Source organism: Homarus americanus, unplaced genomic scaffold (genome assembly GCF_018991925.1).
Source record: "Homarus americanus isolate GMGI-L3 unplaced genomic scaffold, GMGI_Hamer_2.0 scaffold59578, whole genome shotgun sequence".
Taxonomy (NCBI): Eukaryota; Metazoa; Arthropoda; class Malacostraca; order Decapoda; family Nephropidae; genus Homarus; species Homarus americanus.
In genome coordinates, this window is record NW_024712913.1 from 5,531,357 (window position 1) to 5,549,641 (window position 18,285).

Genomic DNA, 18,285 nt, shown 5'->3' on the forward strand with positions numbered 1-18,285 from the left:
GCTTGCCTTCACTGGTTAGGAGGAGTGGACGTAGTTCATATTGATGGTCGTCCGTGTACAGTACAGTCTTGAATTTGGCACCTCCGGCATACCAACTGCACTAGCAAGACGAATCACAATGCATCAGCGAAGGTGGACAGAACAGGCTAACCAACACTGCCCTCGACGGTCCCGCACGGAAGGCAAGAGGTTCGACCAATTAAAACTACCGCTTGAAGTAACAATTCCTACCTTGTGGGTTCTTCGTGGATGAGGGAAGCAGGGTGATTAAAACTCCGGCCGTAAGACTCACCAGCAGTCTCATGTCCGTCGGCGAAATCTATGAGGCCCCACGCCAACATGGTGGCGGTGAAGGCCATCGGGAATCCGAACTTCACGTGGTCACCAGCTGTACCAAGAGAAGAACAAGTTATAAACAACAGTTGATATGGCATGTATCAGCTCATATTTCTTGTTTTAATATTAATATTTCTATATCTCTCTGTTTCATTACCTATATAGTAGCCGCCAGTCAGGTTTACGTTTTTGTCAGTACCATCGTCAAGACCAGAGTCGCCGCGCCAGGTGATGCGCATATCGGAAGGCAGAGGACCTGACCGCTGGGCCTCGTAGAACAAGTAAGACATACACAGTACCTGGGAGTGAGAGGCGAAAAGTGGTAGCCGTACGGCGAGGTGGAAGAGAAGAAATCAGTAATGGGGGAAAGGAATGATATTAGGGCATAAGGAGAAAGGGAATAGGTGAGATGTAAGGGATATTAGGAAAGAAGGGAACGGAGAAGAGGTGAAGCACTTAGTGCATATGGGTAGAGGCGAAACATGAGGAGAGACGGGTGAGGGGCATTAGTGACATATAAAAGTGGCAGGTAAGATGCTAATAACAGCAGGTGAAAAGCGAGCAGTTGAAGCCAGATATTGAAAGTTGGGGGAGAGATAGTGAGGGTGAGAGGGGGAAAGGTATTAACAATCAGATTAAAACTTTACATATAGCAGAGTTGATATCCTTTACTTAAACAAAAACATGATAGTCATGTTACTATTAGTCTTTATATCACGATTTTGTGACCAGTGGTCACCTTATATGGGATTCCTTGCTGCAAAATTCCCAACAGAGGAACGTTACAGAGGTACTGACCTGACTGTAGTCGTACGGTTTCATACCAGTTGCTTCACAAGGGTTGTCCTCGGGCGTCGGTGTCGTGTACACGGGCTCAGTTGTGGTGATCACGGCCTCAGTTGTAGTGACCCCGGCCTCAGTTGTAGTGACCATGGGCTCAGTTGTAGTCATCACGGGCATAGTTGTAGTGACCACGGGCACAGTGGTAGTGACCACGGGCACAGTTGTAGTGACCACGGGCATAGTTGTTGTGACCACGGACTCAGTTGTAGTGACCACGGGCTCAGTCGTAGTGGCCACGGGCTGAATTGTAGGTGCCGTCCCGTCTAAAGGTGTGGAAGGAGAAAAAATGAGTGTCTGGTGATGAAATGAAAGAGAGGGTTAGAAGGTTAGTTCTGTTTGTTTCAGCAAGCAAAATACCTATATGAGGTAAGAGTAGTAAAAAGAAGATCTGTACAATGATAGTGATAAAGTGGAGGTAAAAGGCAAAAAGGAAATATGATCAAGTTACTAATTTCTGATAGAGAAACCGAGGCAGGTCTGAGCAGAGTGAGGCCTTTGGGGTTGATCATCTTCTGGAACAATTTCTAAAATAGTTGGACTGGAATTATATCATCTATTTCACTAACATATAAATATATATTAAATGTGCCCAGCTTAGAACAATTATCTCAACAAATCATGTCTGTAAAGCTTCATTACACATATTTAAACAAAAAAATAAAAATAGACAGTAAGTTTGTCTGAAGATGAAGATGAATTTGTAAAGAGAAGACATGTCAGAGAAGTTATATTTGGTTTGAAATTTTTGAGTGAAAGAAGTTTAAAGACTCAAAGAAATTTGCATGTTGTATTGATTTTGGAAAAATGGTCATTAATGTAGGATATATTCGAATTTTAAAACACATTTTCAGGCTAAAACGTAATGGACATACCGAGTGATTTAAAGTTAGAGAGGGAGATTACACAATGCTGCGTGCTATCTCTGACATGTAAAATATCTATGCATTCAGAGTTTTTAGTGAGAAAAGTTGTAAGTTGAGGTAGAGGAATCAAATTGATACTGGGGAAGCAGATGGTATTGCTCTTATTGCATGTACAGGTATTGAAAAAGTATTGCAAAATTTGGTCAACAGCTTAATGGTAAAGGTTGAACAATATGGGCTTAAAGTTAACGTTGTTAGAAATAATAGTAATGATTATATCCTAATTAGAAATGAATCTTAATATATAAAATTTGACAGGTAACGGGGAACTTTAAAAGACAAAAATATATTTGGGAACGACTGAAATATGAGCTGTGATGATAGATGTGAAAGAGATTAAAAATTAAAATGCAAGCTCGACACCATACAAGCTTCTTAGACGCCTGTGGAAATGTTATATTAATTTCAGTTTAAGAAAGATGTTTAAATACTATTATATGGGCCTAAACCCCTGGACATTTCCACCATACCCACGAGGACTTTGGAATGTGGTACAGCGAGCTAAAAGCTAAAGGCAAATTATATAGCTAGAAAGGCAAATGAAAAAACACTGAGATTGGGCGGAATAATGAGAAAAGATATTGGAAATTTATATACTAAGGAGAATGAGATACTTCGACCATTTAATTAGGGATGACGGGATATTGGTAGGATTATAATATTAATGGGCAAAATTGAGGGAAGAAGAGAGCTACGGGAAGGCATAGACGAGGATAGATTAATTATATTAAAGTTGTGTTCCTCAAGACACTGAAATCTTTGAAAATTGGTACCGACAACAAACACCTAACAACACTTCAAGTACAACACATGCAGTACACAGCTCTTTATCATTTCCTTCGCTCATCATCAAGGGAGATATTTTATCGGTCACTCAATATTCAGTGCGACTCCGGGTTACAGTCAAAGTCACAAGGTGAAATTTATGAGTCATACATTAGATAATCCACTATTTTGTATATCCTATTCTCTGGCCCTTTTACCTGCATGTTCACGATCTATATCGTAGACATGAAAATTAGAGCATAAAAGAAGACAAGTAATGGCACTTACTACAGATAGGCACGCCATTCAGTATCTCACTGATGATGACTGGCGTCGTATCGCCATGGAAGTGAACTATGAAGAGGATCGTGACCAAATCGCCTTTTTTCGCGCTGATAATGTCGCTGTGGAGTGTAAAGTGCGTGTCGTCATGCTTGATCACCGGCCCCTGATAAAACTGTCAACGACAAACACACACGTCATACTGTATATCGGAAAAGTTATGAGTTCACGATATAGTGTATCGAAGTTAACATAATACTGTACCTTCTGTTATGTTCTGGGTAATAAGTTCAATATACAGGAGCGAACACAAACACCTGTATAGATTTTGTAGGTTCGATTTACTGGATAAGAGATATGTACACAAGGAGAGTAGCGCTCCTCAGCTTGGCTGCCTGTCAACTGTTCTATAGACGACGTATGGCAAGTGATACATTAGCAGCTTCCATACGTCGCCAGGCACATTAATTAAGCATGTGGGATATCTTAAATACATTGCCACACACTGCTAGCTAGGCTGAATAAATAGTACATAAATGGAGCACATACATAATATACATACATAATATATAATCCAGCATACATAATATACATACACCTCCCTCCCCCCTATACGCTCATAGCAAAGTCTTGAGCGGACCTTTTCTTTTGGATCCGTTCTGAGCGTCGAGGGACTTGATCACTGGGAAGGGTATGGGACTCAACACTGGTGGCGGGGTCAGCAGAAGGCATTGTTACGGGGCGGAGAAAACGGCGGTTCCTCCACCACACACGACCACTGGGTAACCGCACCTGGTAGTCCCGTGACCTACCGAGACCCATGACTACGCCTACTTTGTCCCAACGTAGGGAGGTCGGGTCCTGAACACGGACTTGGGTGCCGACACTCAACCTGGGGAGAGAACGGGCGTGGTCGTTGTAGCGGGCGACGACGTCTTGAACACGTTCGGCGGCTCGGCGATCACAATCCTCTGTCTTGGCCTGCCACTCCTTGGAGAAGGATTGAGGGTGAGCAGGGACACAAGAACGAAGGGGGCGTCCATACAAGACCTGGGCAGGGGAGCGTCCGGTGTAGTTAGGTGTGTTGCGGAGTTCAAGAAGACCCCGTCGAAGGCCTCGCAGTCAATATTCCCAGAAGGGGCCACCTTAAGGATGAGGTGCTTCAGGGATTTGACAGCAGCCTCAGCGTGGCCGTTGGACTGCGGGTAATGGGGCGATGACAACACATGCCGGACTCCCCATCGGTCAAGGAACACAGCAAAGTCCCGGCTTGTGAACTGGGCCCTCCGTCGGTTCGCAGGCGTACAGGAACGCCCACGTCACGGAAGTAGTGGCGGAACTTGCTGATGGTGGCGGCAGACGTCGTGTCATTACCGCACTTGATGACAACCGGCCAACCAGAGAGACGGTCGACGATAACAAGGAAGGACTTTCCTGACACAGAGAAAAAGTCGGCCGACACAGACTCAAAGGGGCGGGTGGGGTTGTCGTCACTCATGAAGGGTTCCTGCTGCTGGCTGGGTTGTAATACTTGGCAGGGCTCACACGCACGGACAACATTGGAGATGTCGGAGTCGATGCCGGGCCAGAACACAGTCTGTCGTGCACGTCGTTTGGTGGCCTCAGCTCCACGGTGACTGTCGTGAAGGCGAGCCAAGGCGTGGGGACGTGATGCAGCAGGGACAACTACACGTGCTCCGTACAGAACAAGGTCTCCGTCGCAGTAGAGTTCATCGCGGAGTTTCCAATACGGGAGCAGGGTGTTGTGAAGATCGTAGCGGTTGCTAGGAAATCCATTCCTCACACACTCGACAAGTCGGACGTAGGAAGGGTCATCTCGGGCCGCTGTTCGAAGGTCCTCCATTGCCTTGTCGTCATCTGGTGACAGGTCCGAACGAAGGGATTGGACGGCATGGAGAGTGACCACAGTCCTGACGGAAAGAGCGAGGTCGGCGTCGAGCACATGGTCTTCTGGAGTAGGGCGGCTGACAGGAGAGCGGGATAAGGCATCAGGGATGCAGAGCTCCTTACCAGCACGCCACACTGCTGTGAAGATGTACGCCGAGAGCTTCTCTTTCAGACGCTGGAGGCGAGGGTTCTCAACGGCGTCTAGCGTGTAGTGGTTGAGGATCGGGACAAGCGGGCGATGGTCGGTCACTAGGTGAAAGTGTTGCAGGCCTATGAGGTAGAACCTGCACTTGGACATTGCCCAAACCACAGCCAACAGCTCCAACTCAATAGTGGCATAGCGCATCTCAGTGTCAGAGAGGAAACACGAGCCACACTGGACGAGCCGGAACTGCCCTCCACCATGATCCTGCAGTAGGGCGTATCCCACGCCATACAAGCGTGAGGCATCTGTCTGCAGAACTGTCGGCAAGGCTGGGTCAAACGTGGCGAGGACAGGTGGACGAGACAGGGCCTGTTTCACTTGCTGGAAGGCCTTGTCGTGGTCGGGGGTCCACAGGAATGTCCTCTTGGGGCTCATCAGGGGGCGAAGTGGTTGAGCAGCTGCGGAGATGTCCGACGAAAACTCTGCTAACTGGTTGACGAGACCGATGAAGGACCTCAAGTCGGTGAGGTTAGCAGGGGTGGGAAAATCCGTGATGGTGCGGACCTTCTCCGGGTCAGCTGCAATACCATTCCCTGAGAGGGTGTACCCACAAAAGTCAACTGAAGAGCTGGCCAGAACAAACTTGTCGGCATTTAGGGTAATGCAGTGCTTCCGGCACCTGTTGAGTACCTCGTAGATACGGCAGAGGTGATCCATATAATCCTCGTCGTACACGAGTATGTCGTCGACCACTTTCACGCAGTTTGCCAGACCTTGTAGAGCCATATCACCTCGAAGACAGAAAGCGTCTCCTGTAGCGGCGAATCCCATGGGGCCACGGCAATAACTGTAACGTCCATGCGGGTTGATGAAAGTTGTGAGTGGTCGGTCTTCTTCGGCAAGCTCTATCTGCTAGTATCCACACAAGGCGTCCATCGTCGTGAAGAAGCGCGCCTTCGGGTTCACACTGCGTATAGCTGCAAAGGGCGTGGGAGAAGGGTGCGCAGGACGAGACACCTGGCTGTTGAGCTTTGAGAGGTCAGTGGTGATCCGAACACCACCTTTAGGTTTCGCGACGACAACCATAGGGTGACACCATGGAGACGGGTCATCGCCGGTTGGTGCAATAATTTCTTGGGCGACCATGGAGTCCAGCTCATTTTTGACCGCCTCGCGGAAGGCCAGGGGAACCAGTCGAGGGGTGTAAATAGCGAAGGGCTTCGCGTCGTCCCTCAGGTGGATCCTCATGGGGGGACCTGCCATCTTCTTGAGAGGCTTGGATTCCAGAGCGGACTTGGTCACCAGAACGTCGCTGAATTCCTTCAGGAAGTGCTTCCGAGCATCCGAAGGAGAGGTGTCACTGGCAAGAGGCAGGAGTAGGGCGGCAGCAAGGTCGTTGCTGCTCCCTTTTTGCACCCTGTGGCGTGTTTTACCTCAAGAATAGGTTTGGGGAAGTCCTGGGAGATGATGGCCAACTCTTGACAATGTCTGTAGGACAGCAAAGGAGTCGGGACACCGTTATGCACATCAATCCAGGCTTGACACGTCCCTTTCCTCATGCAAGAAGGGGTAAAAAATACGTCCAAAATAAGAGCGCTTTGTAAATCTTGGAACTTCATTATTGTGCGGCACCTTCCACTAACCCCCCCACCCCTGGAGAAAAACGCTTTGCACCCTATTATGCCATGGTACTCGTTTCTCACGACAAAAATGTGGAAAATAATATTGAGTTTTAATGAAGTTACACAATATTATTATTGGTTTTGCTTAGGAGACCCTTCACCCCAGACAAGAAAATAAATGAATAAATAAATAAATGAGAAAGTGTGTGTGTTTGTGTGTGTGTGTGTGTGTGTGTGTGTGTGTGTGTGTGTGTGTGTGTGTGACCCCAGACAATAAATGAATAAATGAGTAAATAAGATGCGTCTGTCCGTCCGTCCGTCCGTCCGTCCGTCTGCCCCTCTGCTTGTCTGTCTGCGTCTGTATACCGAGTGTGTGTTTATGTGTGGGCGTGCGTGTGTCACACTACAATCGCCGATTAATCTTTAATAAACAGCAACTCATTAATATGCCAAATAGTGATACTTTGGTGTTTTATTGCTACAACTTAATGAGAATTAATTTGTATCGGGTAAAATTTGCTCTGTCTCATTCATGACGTCTTTAACCGCAATAGGATAGCGAAAGTATACCTAAACTGAGTAAGGTTAGGTTAGGTTAGGTTAGGTTAGGTATGAATCTATTCATTTATGTCTATAATGATTTTTTACATGATCGGTAATGGACGGTCAGAAGTTCCCCCTAAAAGAGAAGGACATAAAAGTTGTCGTTATTAGGCAATTGTCCTAATTAAGTGAGAGAGAGAGAGAGAGAGATATTTGTAATTCATTTTGTATCGAGGTGAAAGAAGAGTCAGACTTACGTCGACGTTGTCCACAGGACTGCTGAAAGTCCAGTCCATAGTAAGGATATCGAAATCAATGGGTGATAGGGCAGTGAGTTCGGCTCGGTAGTTTTCAGACCACCGGTCGCGGATAATAACGTTGTCACACTGAGCCTCTGCTTCTGTAACACAAGAATGCCAATATATAAACCTGTAAACTAAATAATGCATGCTTCTCCTGCTTACAGATCTCCACAAACGATGGCCAATTTGTCCTTCAGAAAAGTTTGTGACAGATGGACTGACGGAAAAAACTTACGGTAAAAATTCTTTTCCATCTGAATTTTTGGAAGACTCAATTTATTATTTATTAGAATGTGGGTAAACGATATATTCGTTCTTGCATGAAACAATCGTCACCTTAACTTGTGTTATAGTTTATACAATTCATCTCGTTAAAATTGCGCCATGAATTCAATTATAAAGTGATTATCTTGTTTTTGTGTGTGTGTGAGTACCTGCATTGAGGAGGGTTATGACGAGTGCCCCCAGCAGGCAGGTCTTCCACAGAGTTCCAGCCATGTCTACGGTTAGAGAGACTACTGAGTGTGGGAGGATAGTACCCACCCTCTTATATAAACCAGGTGGTCGCATTACCCCAAATTCCTGACGTCAAACACACTCACACACACACCACGATATCTGTGAGACTTGATTACACAAATATATCATACTTGGGGTAGTCCATGTGTTGCCTTTCCCAGCGCCTTGCTTTCTCGCACCAGTGACACGGCGGTAGAACAAAAGCACACTATGACGTAGCACCCAAGTCCTGTGTTTATTAACACAGAATAAACGAGAATGATAACCATGAAAGGCATCACTCACAGAGGCACAGCTGATGGTCTCACAGTCACCAAGCAGTTGACGTCAAACACACCTGTGTTAACACCTTTTGATTTACGTACAGTAAGAGAAATAATTTAGTAAATGCCTCTCCAGGCATTTAAAATGTTCCCAAGCCCAAAAATTTCCAATTGAAAAGAAATAATAATAATGTCAAAGATTATGTTATGAAAACCGTAACCATGTAAAATTACTTACATCAATGAACTTCTCTGCTTGGTGGTCTTCAGTATTAAATTCATTAACGAAGACGTACTCTCGTAAAATTTTATTGTTTTGAAGAAAATAAGTGACCATCACCTGCGGATGAGGTAAAACAGAAGAGTAAACTGCACCGACACGATCATCCCTGACTGTCTCCCTGAACATTTGTTTACATTGTATCAGGTGCTTTCAGTGGTCAAGGAGACATGTGTTTAAAGTGTGCCGATGTGAAAGAATATCCATAGTTTTCTTATTCTTACACCGGCTGCAAGTAGGAGTATACAAGGAGGCATCGAGGCCAGTGCTACAGCGGTACAGCAATAACACTTGTGCCTCTCAATAGTGTATCATGGGTTTGATTCCTACTTGGCTCGGACACATGTGAAAAGGATGCCTTCCCATAAAGCCCCGTCCAGAGGATGGAGCAGTGCCCGGCGGGCTTCTGTGCGTTGTTGTACACACGGGGGTGGTTGGCGGCAGTGATAGTCGGGCGCCGGTAGCTAGTAGGTGGTCGGCAGTGGCGGGTGCGGTATGATCACCATTCAGTTTTTCTCTTCACTTCACTTGTGGTAACTGAAGTCCCACTTCTCTTCATATCCTCTGTAATCGCAGTGAGTGCCGCTGTACGTTTGTCCCTATCCCTGTAAGTACGCTTTGACATTCCATAGGCAAGGGTGTTGGCGATAGAGTTCAATTAACAGCATGGTATCTTCTCTAGACCAATGAATGTTTCTTTGTTCTTTGGTGGAAGGAGGGCTAGACATGGTACAGTGGTGACTGTTGTGGCGAGACAGAAACTGACAGCCAGGGTCCCAGGGTCAACTTCGTTTGTCTGGCAGAGTCGTCCCTCCATATCAGGCAGCAAACCACCAGGCAGGCGGACCATGATTTCCTTCAACGACGGGCACGGGCACTCCGCTGGTTTGCCCGATAACGGACATTTAGCCCGTGCCCGCCTGGCACTGCTTGATCTTGTGGACTGGCCTTAAGACCTTCCCAAACATCTTAGGTTTTCTCCGGGTTCTCTGGGTTTCTCCAGTACTAACACTGGACACATAAAGTTTGTGATATGGTAACAAAGAACAGACGAACTGCCTAAACGGCGAGTAAGCTGATAAGTGGTGAAATGATAAATAAAAAATAAAAATAAAATCGAATTCATCCATTTATTTACAGTTGGGTGCACTGGGAGTTTCCTGGGAACTAAGCAACCACTGCACCTTGCTTATGGTAATATAAGTTAACTAATATTTAAGACAGAACAATATTAAATTGCGCCCTTAACCAGAAGCATTGTTGCCCTTTAAATTTGTGAAGAAATCTATGGGGTAAAAGTTCAAGGTTAGTTGCCCTTTTTTTATGTGGATAAGTTTGGGAATCATTTATGAAACTACAAGTATACCTCTGTTTCCGGCGAATGTAAATAATCCATCACTGAATTACATTTCGTTTAGGCAAGAATGTACTGTACCAGTGATTTTTGCAAAAAAAAAAAAAAAAAAAAGGAAAAATAGTGTTTGCATTAGCCCTGTCAAACAGAGAATAATACTTATATAAATGTGGGCTACATACGTTATGTTTATTTAATTCCATCACTCACATAACTAGCATATGAGCAGTGAGTAGTCATAACTGTACAATGTACACCCGGAAACCATATTCTCTAGCCCACCTTGGTCGGTGCTGGAGGTTAGTACAGTGCCCTTTCTGGACGGAGCCCACTCTAACTATCACGAGGCAACACAGGCACGAACACACACAGTCATAGTACGGCTGTATAGATGACATTATGTATAAATATTGTATATGGCATTTTATACTCTGCATTATCTTCATTATATATGAACACGAAGAAAAAATACCATAGGTTGTAGTTACGAAAGTATGAATGGAAATATACACTTCCAAACGACCCAATGACTCCACACAACGTTTACAGCGCTTGTGTGTGTGTCTGTGCCAGACCACAATGCTTCCCATCATTCGCATAACTATATGAAAAATCTTGTTTAATTTAACTACATATTTCAAAAACCTTAAATTACATGTGGATCAGTTACTCCTCATTTGACACACTTATAGTGTAATACTTTGACCATCCCACCTGGGCACATGGAGGCCCACGGTAACTCTCATGGGGCAACATACGCACGAACACACAAATTATGATATGAACCCTTCCAGGCTTCACTATCATTATCATGTTATGTTCATCGTGCTCTGTATCTTGGTAACTAGTTATAGTATCAATTCATGACAGTGTTATTAGTATAATATTGTAACTTTTACCCTACAGTTATTGTTGTAAATCATGGACAGGAAGGATACATAAATTGTAATATCAAGTGTATGGTTCACTCAAAGTCACCCCAAGTCAGACAACGCGTCACACAAAGTTACACTATGTGTGTGTGTGTGTGTGTGTGTGTGTGTGTGTGTGTGTGTGTGTGTGGGTGTGGGTGTGTGTTCTGTAACATTAAGCTTCATCCTTAGTAGGTAAGATGTTTCATAAAGAGGTTTCTCCCATTCGTCATTGTGAGCATCGTCCCAGAGCACATTGTTTCCATCAAAACCATGGTTCATCCTTATTTCCCTTCTTCCGTGTAACTATATCCATATGGTTAAGTGCTTGCTTTTCATTTCTTTATTTACCAAAATAATGTGGATCAGTTACTCGTTGTTTAACACATACATGCACTTTGAGCATCAAGATTGTTTTGTAGGCATGACTATTGGTTAATTGAAACCCCAAAAATATTTTTCACATTTATTATGCATAAACATTGTAAGCATATCTATGTGATTATTGTAGTATATAACATATATTTAATGTCTGGACAGATTCCCAAGAGATATGCATTTTAATGCATAGATTTTGTAAGCATATTTATGCGAAATGACGTAAAACCACATAGTAAAATACCTGGATAAATTCCCGAGAGTTAGGAAACGAAGTCTATGTGGCCCCAACGAAGTTTCACCAGAGAGCTAACTCCCCCGCCACCCCCTACATGGCACCGTCGTGGGCGGAGATTTAATTCTTGACCACAGGTTAATACCGTGTCCAACCCCCATCTGCTGCTATAACTTCATGCAATCTGGTGGGCATGGAATCTACCAGATTGTTGCAGATGTTCGGCCTCCTCCTTATTCCCTCCCACACATTATGTGCGTGTCTCCTCACTGCCTCACTCGTTTTCTCCTCAACATCCCATTCAACAACCATATGCGCCCATAGATTCTCTATTGGATTACAATCGGCTCCTTTAGGGGGCCAATTCCAATAGAATAATGTGCGGGTGCGCCTCAAACCAACGGTAGACTGTCCGACTTTTATGTATTGGACTGCGGTCTTGCACCATACATATAGGCTGTGGGTCTGGGATGGCATATGAGTTGCTGGGAGGATGGTTAGCAGTCCTGTTGAACTGGCAGGTAGACAAAATAGAAAACTCACAGCTAAACTGTAAGAAAAAACCCATGGACAATGAGACATTAGTAAAATATACTAGGTCATATATATATATATATATATATATATATATATATATATATATATATATATATATATATATATATATATATATATATATATATATATATATATATTTATATATTTAACTCTTCTCAACAAATGCAAGGATGTTGCCCCGTGAGAGTTACCGTGGGCCTCCAGGTGCCCAGGTGGGATGGTCAAAGTATTACACTATGAGTGTGTCAAATGAGTGACTGATCCACATGTAATTTAAGGTTTTTGAAATATGTAGTTAAAGTAACACGATTTTTCATATAGTTTCGCGAATGATGGGAAATAAAAGATATAGATGGGGTGTGGTGGAATCATCTTGGTCTGGCAACAAGCGCTGTAAACGTTGTGTGGATTCACTGGGTCGTTTGGAAGTGTTTATTTCCATTCATACTTTCGTAACTACAACCTATGGCAATTTTTCTTCGTGTTCATATATGATGAAGATAATGCAGAGTATAAAATGCCATATACAATATTTATACATAATGTCATCTATACAGCCGTACTATGACTGTGTGTGTTCGTGCGTGCGTTGCCTCGTGATAGTTAGAGTTTACCCCCGTCCAGAAAGGACACTGCACTAACCTCCAGCACCGTCCCAGGTGGGCTAGGGAATATGGTTTCCGAGTGTACATGTGACAATGTTATCACTGAGCGCTCCGCATCTTGAATGCTTAGGTCAGCAATTAAGTCTGTACCAGTCTCTCACCCACTTTAAACGTGTATTCACGAACCTCGTTACACATAGCTTCATCCTTCATTAACGCTCATAGCTCATAGCGTTAATTACAGCAATATCCTAATTATTGTGCAATAATTAATTTTCCTGATAAATGGGGGAAAGACGATTTAGGTTTGAAAACTTAACCTATAAGCATTTATGTATGTTACCTCTAGTGTACCTTTCATACTGACTCTTCAGAATCATCATTAGTGATTACAACAGGTAAACGGTAGGTAACATGCTTATTGGTCTTTCACCTTGTTTCTCTTTTCTGGGTCTTCGTTCCCAGACGATATCAATATCAAGACTGCCAATTTTTCTTAAATTCAGAACAAATACAATATTTTGTTGGACAAATTATCTTTGAAGGATGCTCTCTGTCATATTATGGAATAAATTTTTTTTGTGTTTACCTTTACTTTAAATGTTCTCTTGTTCTAATTGGGTTTTGTTTTGTTCTGTTGCAGATGTATATGGATTTATGAGTTGAATAAAGCCTTGATTACTGAAGGTGTTTGATATCATACGACAATATATTCTATTCATAGTCTACTAGCAACATGCAACGCATACTCTGCCCCGACAAGCTTGATGTTGATCCAAATTCCCCAGCTGCTGAGAAGGAATAGAAGCATTGGCGTAAAACTTTTGAAAACTTTATTGATGAGTGTGGAGACAGAGCGCCTGACAAACTACGATGTTTGACAAAATATGTATCTGCTACTGTGTATGAATACTTTGCTGATGCCACGGAGTTTGAAACAGCTATACAAGTGTTGGAAAAGGTGTAGTATGTGAAAAAGAAAAATAAGATATTCGCCACAAGACGTCAGCGTCCTTCCGAAACACTGGATGAATTTCTTTGCGACATGCACAGACTCAGCAAAGATTGTACTCTAAAAGCTTTCACGGCCTAAGAATATCGTGAAGAGTTAGTACGGGATGCCTTCATCAACGGATTGTCTTCTGCAAATATACGTCAAAGTCTATTGGAAAAGCAGGCTCTCACACTCTCTCAAGCCTTTGATCAAGCTAGAGTCTTGGATCTTGCACAGCGTACTTCGGAAGCCTTCCAGCCACTAGGCCCTGTCATTCCAGCAGCTTCAGGATGTGTGGAGAAAACTTTTAAGTCACCATACACAATCAACAAGATATACGTCCAGTTGAGGACTCAACACTTGGTAATATGACCACTAAGAAACGATGCTGGTTTTGTGGTGGCAGTCTTCATTTACGGGCGAGATGTCCAGCTAAAGATAGTGATTGCTCTTCATGTGGAAAATGAGGGCACTGGGCAAATGTCTGTCAGACTAAGGGTAAGAAACAGGTCACGGCATCAATTTCATCTCCTACTCTTTGCGCCATCTCAGCTGCTGTTCCTCATTGCCAGAATTGCTTTGCTACAAACGTAAAGGTAAATGGAAGACGAATCTCCGGTCTTATAGATTCGGCAAGTTCTGAGAGTTTCATTGACAAGAGAGAGGCCCATCAGCTTAAGCTTCACATCAAACCAGTATCCCAAAGTAAAACCCTGGCAATGTCTTCTTCAACGGCTTCTGTGATAGGTGAATGTACGGTGGATCTCTATATGAATGACAGTCATTATCCAAACACACGCCTGGGCGTCATTGAGAATCTTTGTGGTGATGTTATTCTAGGCATAGATATCCAAAAACAACACTCCTCAGTTACCATAGAGTATGGAGGACCCAGACCTGAGATCAAGATTTCCAACATTGGTAACAAGCCTGTATGTAGCCTGGCATCAGCAGGTACGTCAGAACCACTGTTATTTGCAAACATGCGAGGAGATGCAAAGCCGATAGCCACCAAATCTAGGAAGTTTAGCCCTGATGACCAAAAGTTCATTACCAAAGAAATACAAAGCTTACTGTCCGAAGGCATCATAGAATCATATACATCACCTTGGCGTGCACATGTGGTGATTGCAAGAGATGATTCAAGCTGTAACAGAAAACGAATCTGCATCACCTACTCTTCTACGGTGAACATTTACACCAATCTCGACGCATATCCATTGCCAAACATTGAAAACATGGTCAACACTCTTGCTAAGTACCACGTGTTCTCAACATTTGATCTAAAAAGCGCATACCATCAGCTACACATAAGCGAGTCTGATAAACCCTTTACAGCATTTGAAGCAAATGGCAGACTGTATCAATTCACACGTGTACCATTTGGTGTCACTAATGGTGTTGCCGTTTTTTTTCAAAGAGCCATAGACAAGTGCGTGGAGGAGGAGAATCTATGTGACACATTTCCCTACCTTGCCAATATTACCATAGGTGGTCGGGATCAGAAAGAACATGACGCAAATCTTGAGAAATTTCTTGCTGCTGCTGAGGAAAGGAAGCTGACATTCAGTATATCCAAATCTACAATATCAGCAACATCGATCAATCTTCTGGGTTATCAACTTGGAAATGGTCAAATCAAACCAGATCCTAAAAGGCTAAAACCACTGCAGGAACTTCCACTACCAACAAGCCGATCGGCTCTTCAACGTGTACAGTCAGTCAAAAAAGTCGTGTCTGCGTTCCGAACCCCGTAAACATTCGAGCAGGTAGGTCGAAGCAGCAGGGATAGTTTGGGAGGGTTGGTAACTGTGAGTTTGGGTATGGGTTGCCAATTGTGATATTACACATGATGTAACATCTGTAATATTTATTGAAATGTATCGTCAACATAAAACAAGCCTATAACATGTAAGAAGCGTTAGCAGCAATAACAACGTGCTACTCCGCCCCTTGCCCACCGTCCTACCACACTCCCTCCCCCGGGTAGCAGGGAGTGGAGAGCTTATCACGTAATTAACATAGGAATGAAAGACGTAGCGCTGTGTTTTTACTGTATGTTTACTCTCCTAACAAAACAGGATATACAGACCATGTCTGGTATTACATGGAAGCATCTGTATTATATATATAGATAGATAGATAGATAGATATATATATATATATATATATATATATATATATATATATATATATACTTCATTTTAGTCCATATAACACGCGGACTTTGAACATATAATTAACGACCTCACCAGCCAGGAATCGAACCCTCGACCTACTGGGTGGGACTAGGGAACGCTACCGACCAACCCACAAGGACACTAAAAGCGGTCCTAGACTCTGTTATATTTCACACAAAGCCTGTTCATCGAGCTGATGGCGCCGTGAACCTCATTGCGAACTGCCCGTGCCTTGTATGTGGTGTCAGTAGCATTTTACCGAATCCAGCTGGTATTAAACACGAGGTACCATATATATACTTCATTTATAGTCCATATTTCGCGCGGACTTTGAACATATAATCAACGACCTCACCAGCCAGGAATCGAACCCTCGACCTACTGGGTGGGACAAGGGAACGCTAGTATTAATCGGCAATGTTATGGATGTTTAGCTTAAAAATCCAAAATTTGTTTATGAAGGGATATATAATATATAATGGATGAATGTGGTATGTTACCTTTTTATATTATTTAAACCCTGGGTAATGTTATTCTTATTCGCTAAATCAGCATCAATAGGAAAGCCTATAATGGCACAATTTTTCTTCACTTTTTGGTGATAATGTCAGTGTGTCATTTGAAAATGATGAAAAAACAGTATTGTTTATTTGGGCAGATGGTATATTTAAGTTCCATGAGAGAGATATTGAAAGTTTGAAAGCATTAGTAGTGAAATTAGATATTAAATGGAGTTGGGCTAACACACCACCAATATTGGCAAACTAAAATTTATTAGGTGAGAACAGTCAGCCAGTATTCCCATCACTCACAGATGGTGTACATATATAGCACTTTCAACAACTACTGAGCAGAATATTGGGACTTTGACAAGAAAAAATGCAAGAGGAGCGTCTCATTAAATCTCGGCGTCGGCAGTTTTCCTTCACCAGAAGGATGAGGAATAGATAAGAAGGAAGACGAAGAATAACATAACCGTAGAGCAATGAGGGTTTAGTTTTTATTGGTTTAAAAAAATACATTTATAAAAATGGATCAAGTTTTTCATTTTCAAAAAATAGGAGAGGAACAAACAATGAATCCGATAAATTTAAAAGAGTTTTATACTAACATTATAGAACCTCCGATAAAATTACTCCAAATTGATATTGATGATTTAAACACTGTAAATTTAGATAATTTGAGTCTTGTTATAAAACAGTTAGCAGATTTAATTAAAAATTTGCCGCGATTTCCTTTACGTTCAACTATGGATTTAACTGAGGATATAAACGATACCCAAATTAAAAAAATTATACAAGACTATATTAAAAATTATAATGATGAATCAGACGAAAAAAAGTGTCAGGAAAGTACTGATAAAAATAATAAACTCCAAGATACTCTTGATGATGGATTTCGTAATTTATTCAATATACAAAGAAAAACAATAGATGACAATAATAATTATTTATCATATTACACCGGTCAACACAATTTTTCTGGCACAAGGTTTTTAAACGGATTTTAAGTAAATTTGGGGTGCAGAATCCAAATATGACTTTGATTTTTGTCTATCACATCAGGTTTTTGAGATATACCATATTGCACTTTTGCTGGGAAACGTAAACTTTTGGATCAAAATTGACGGTTTAAACATGTATACATAAATTTTTTCAGCATTATAATTTGTATTTTTCTATAACCAAAAATTGTTAATATCAAATTGGAAAGTTAATGCACATATAATATTTAAATGTAACATTGAAGGGTGAAAAAAAACAATTAATGTACGGTAGAAATAGTGCAAGTATTAAGATCAAGTTACAGTTACATAAACTTCCTCTTTTTGGCCGATCTCTTATGTACAGCTTCTGGAATGTCTCTCATCAAACTCCAGCAGTAGTCCGCCATCATGTTCGAGTCCCATCGACCTTGGTAACGTTCTTCCATTACTTTAATGTCTTGATGAAAGCGCTCCCCTTGCTCCTCGCTCACTTCTCCCAGATTTTCTGGAAACTAGTCCAAGTGACTGTGTAAGTAGTGAACCTTGATACTCATTCTGCATCCAAGTGCTTGTAAACTCAAGAGCAGCTCTTCCACAATTTCTTGATAGTTGTCCGCTTTCTTGTTCCCTAAGAAGTTCCGCACCACATTAGAGAAAGCATTCCAAGTTCTTGCCTGTGCCTCAGTCATTGTTGCAAGGAAGTGTGGATCTCTGAGTAGTGTTCTTATTTGAAGTCCATCAAAAATCCCTGCCTTTTTCTTCTCGTCGCTAAGACATGGAAAGGTTGAGCATATATATCTGAAACACTCTCCACTATGATCAAGAGCCTTGACGAATTGCTTCTTGATACCAA

The 18,285-nt window shown here is 42.5% G+C and overlaps 1 protein-coding gene across 1 annotated transcript in view; it reads right to left on the reverse strand.

Annotated features, from left to right (window-relative positions):
• The window catches only part of LOC121864916 (endoglucanase E-4-like), a 65,169-nt gene extending 56,964 nt beyond the window's left edge, over nucleotides 1-8,205 (reverse strand). Inside the window, exons 1-6 of the mRNA XM_042364103.1 lie at nucleotides 8,104-8,205; nucleotides 7,625-7,767; nucleotides 3,156-3,324; nucleotides 1,135-1,442; nucleotides 494-635; nucleotides 293-388 (exon numbers count right to left, since the gene is read on the reverse strand). Coding sequence (XP_042220037.1) covers nucleotides 293-388; nucleotides 494-635; nucleotides 1,135-1,442; nucleotides 3,156-3,324; nucleotides 7,625-7,767; nucleotides 8,104-8,167 — 922 coding nt within the window. The 5' untranslated portion in view covers nucleotides 8,168-8,205. The remainder of the gene's footprint in view (nucleotides 1-292; nucleotides 389-493; nucleotides 636-1,134; nucleotides 1,443-3,155; nucleotides 3,325-7,624; nucleotides 7,768-8,103) is intronic.
• Nucleotides 8,206-18,285: the final 10,080 nt, after the last annotated feature.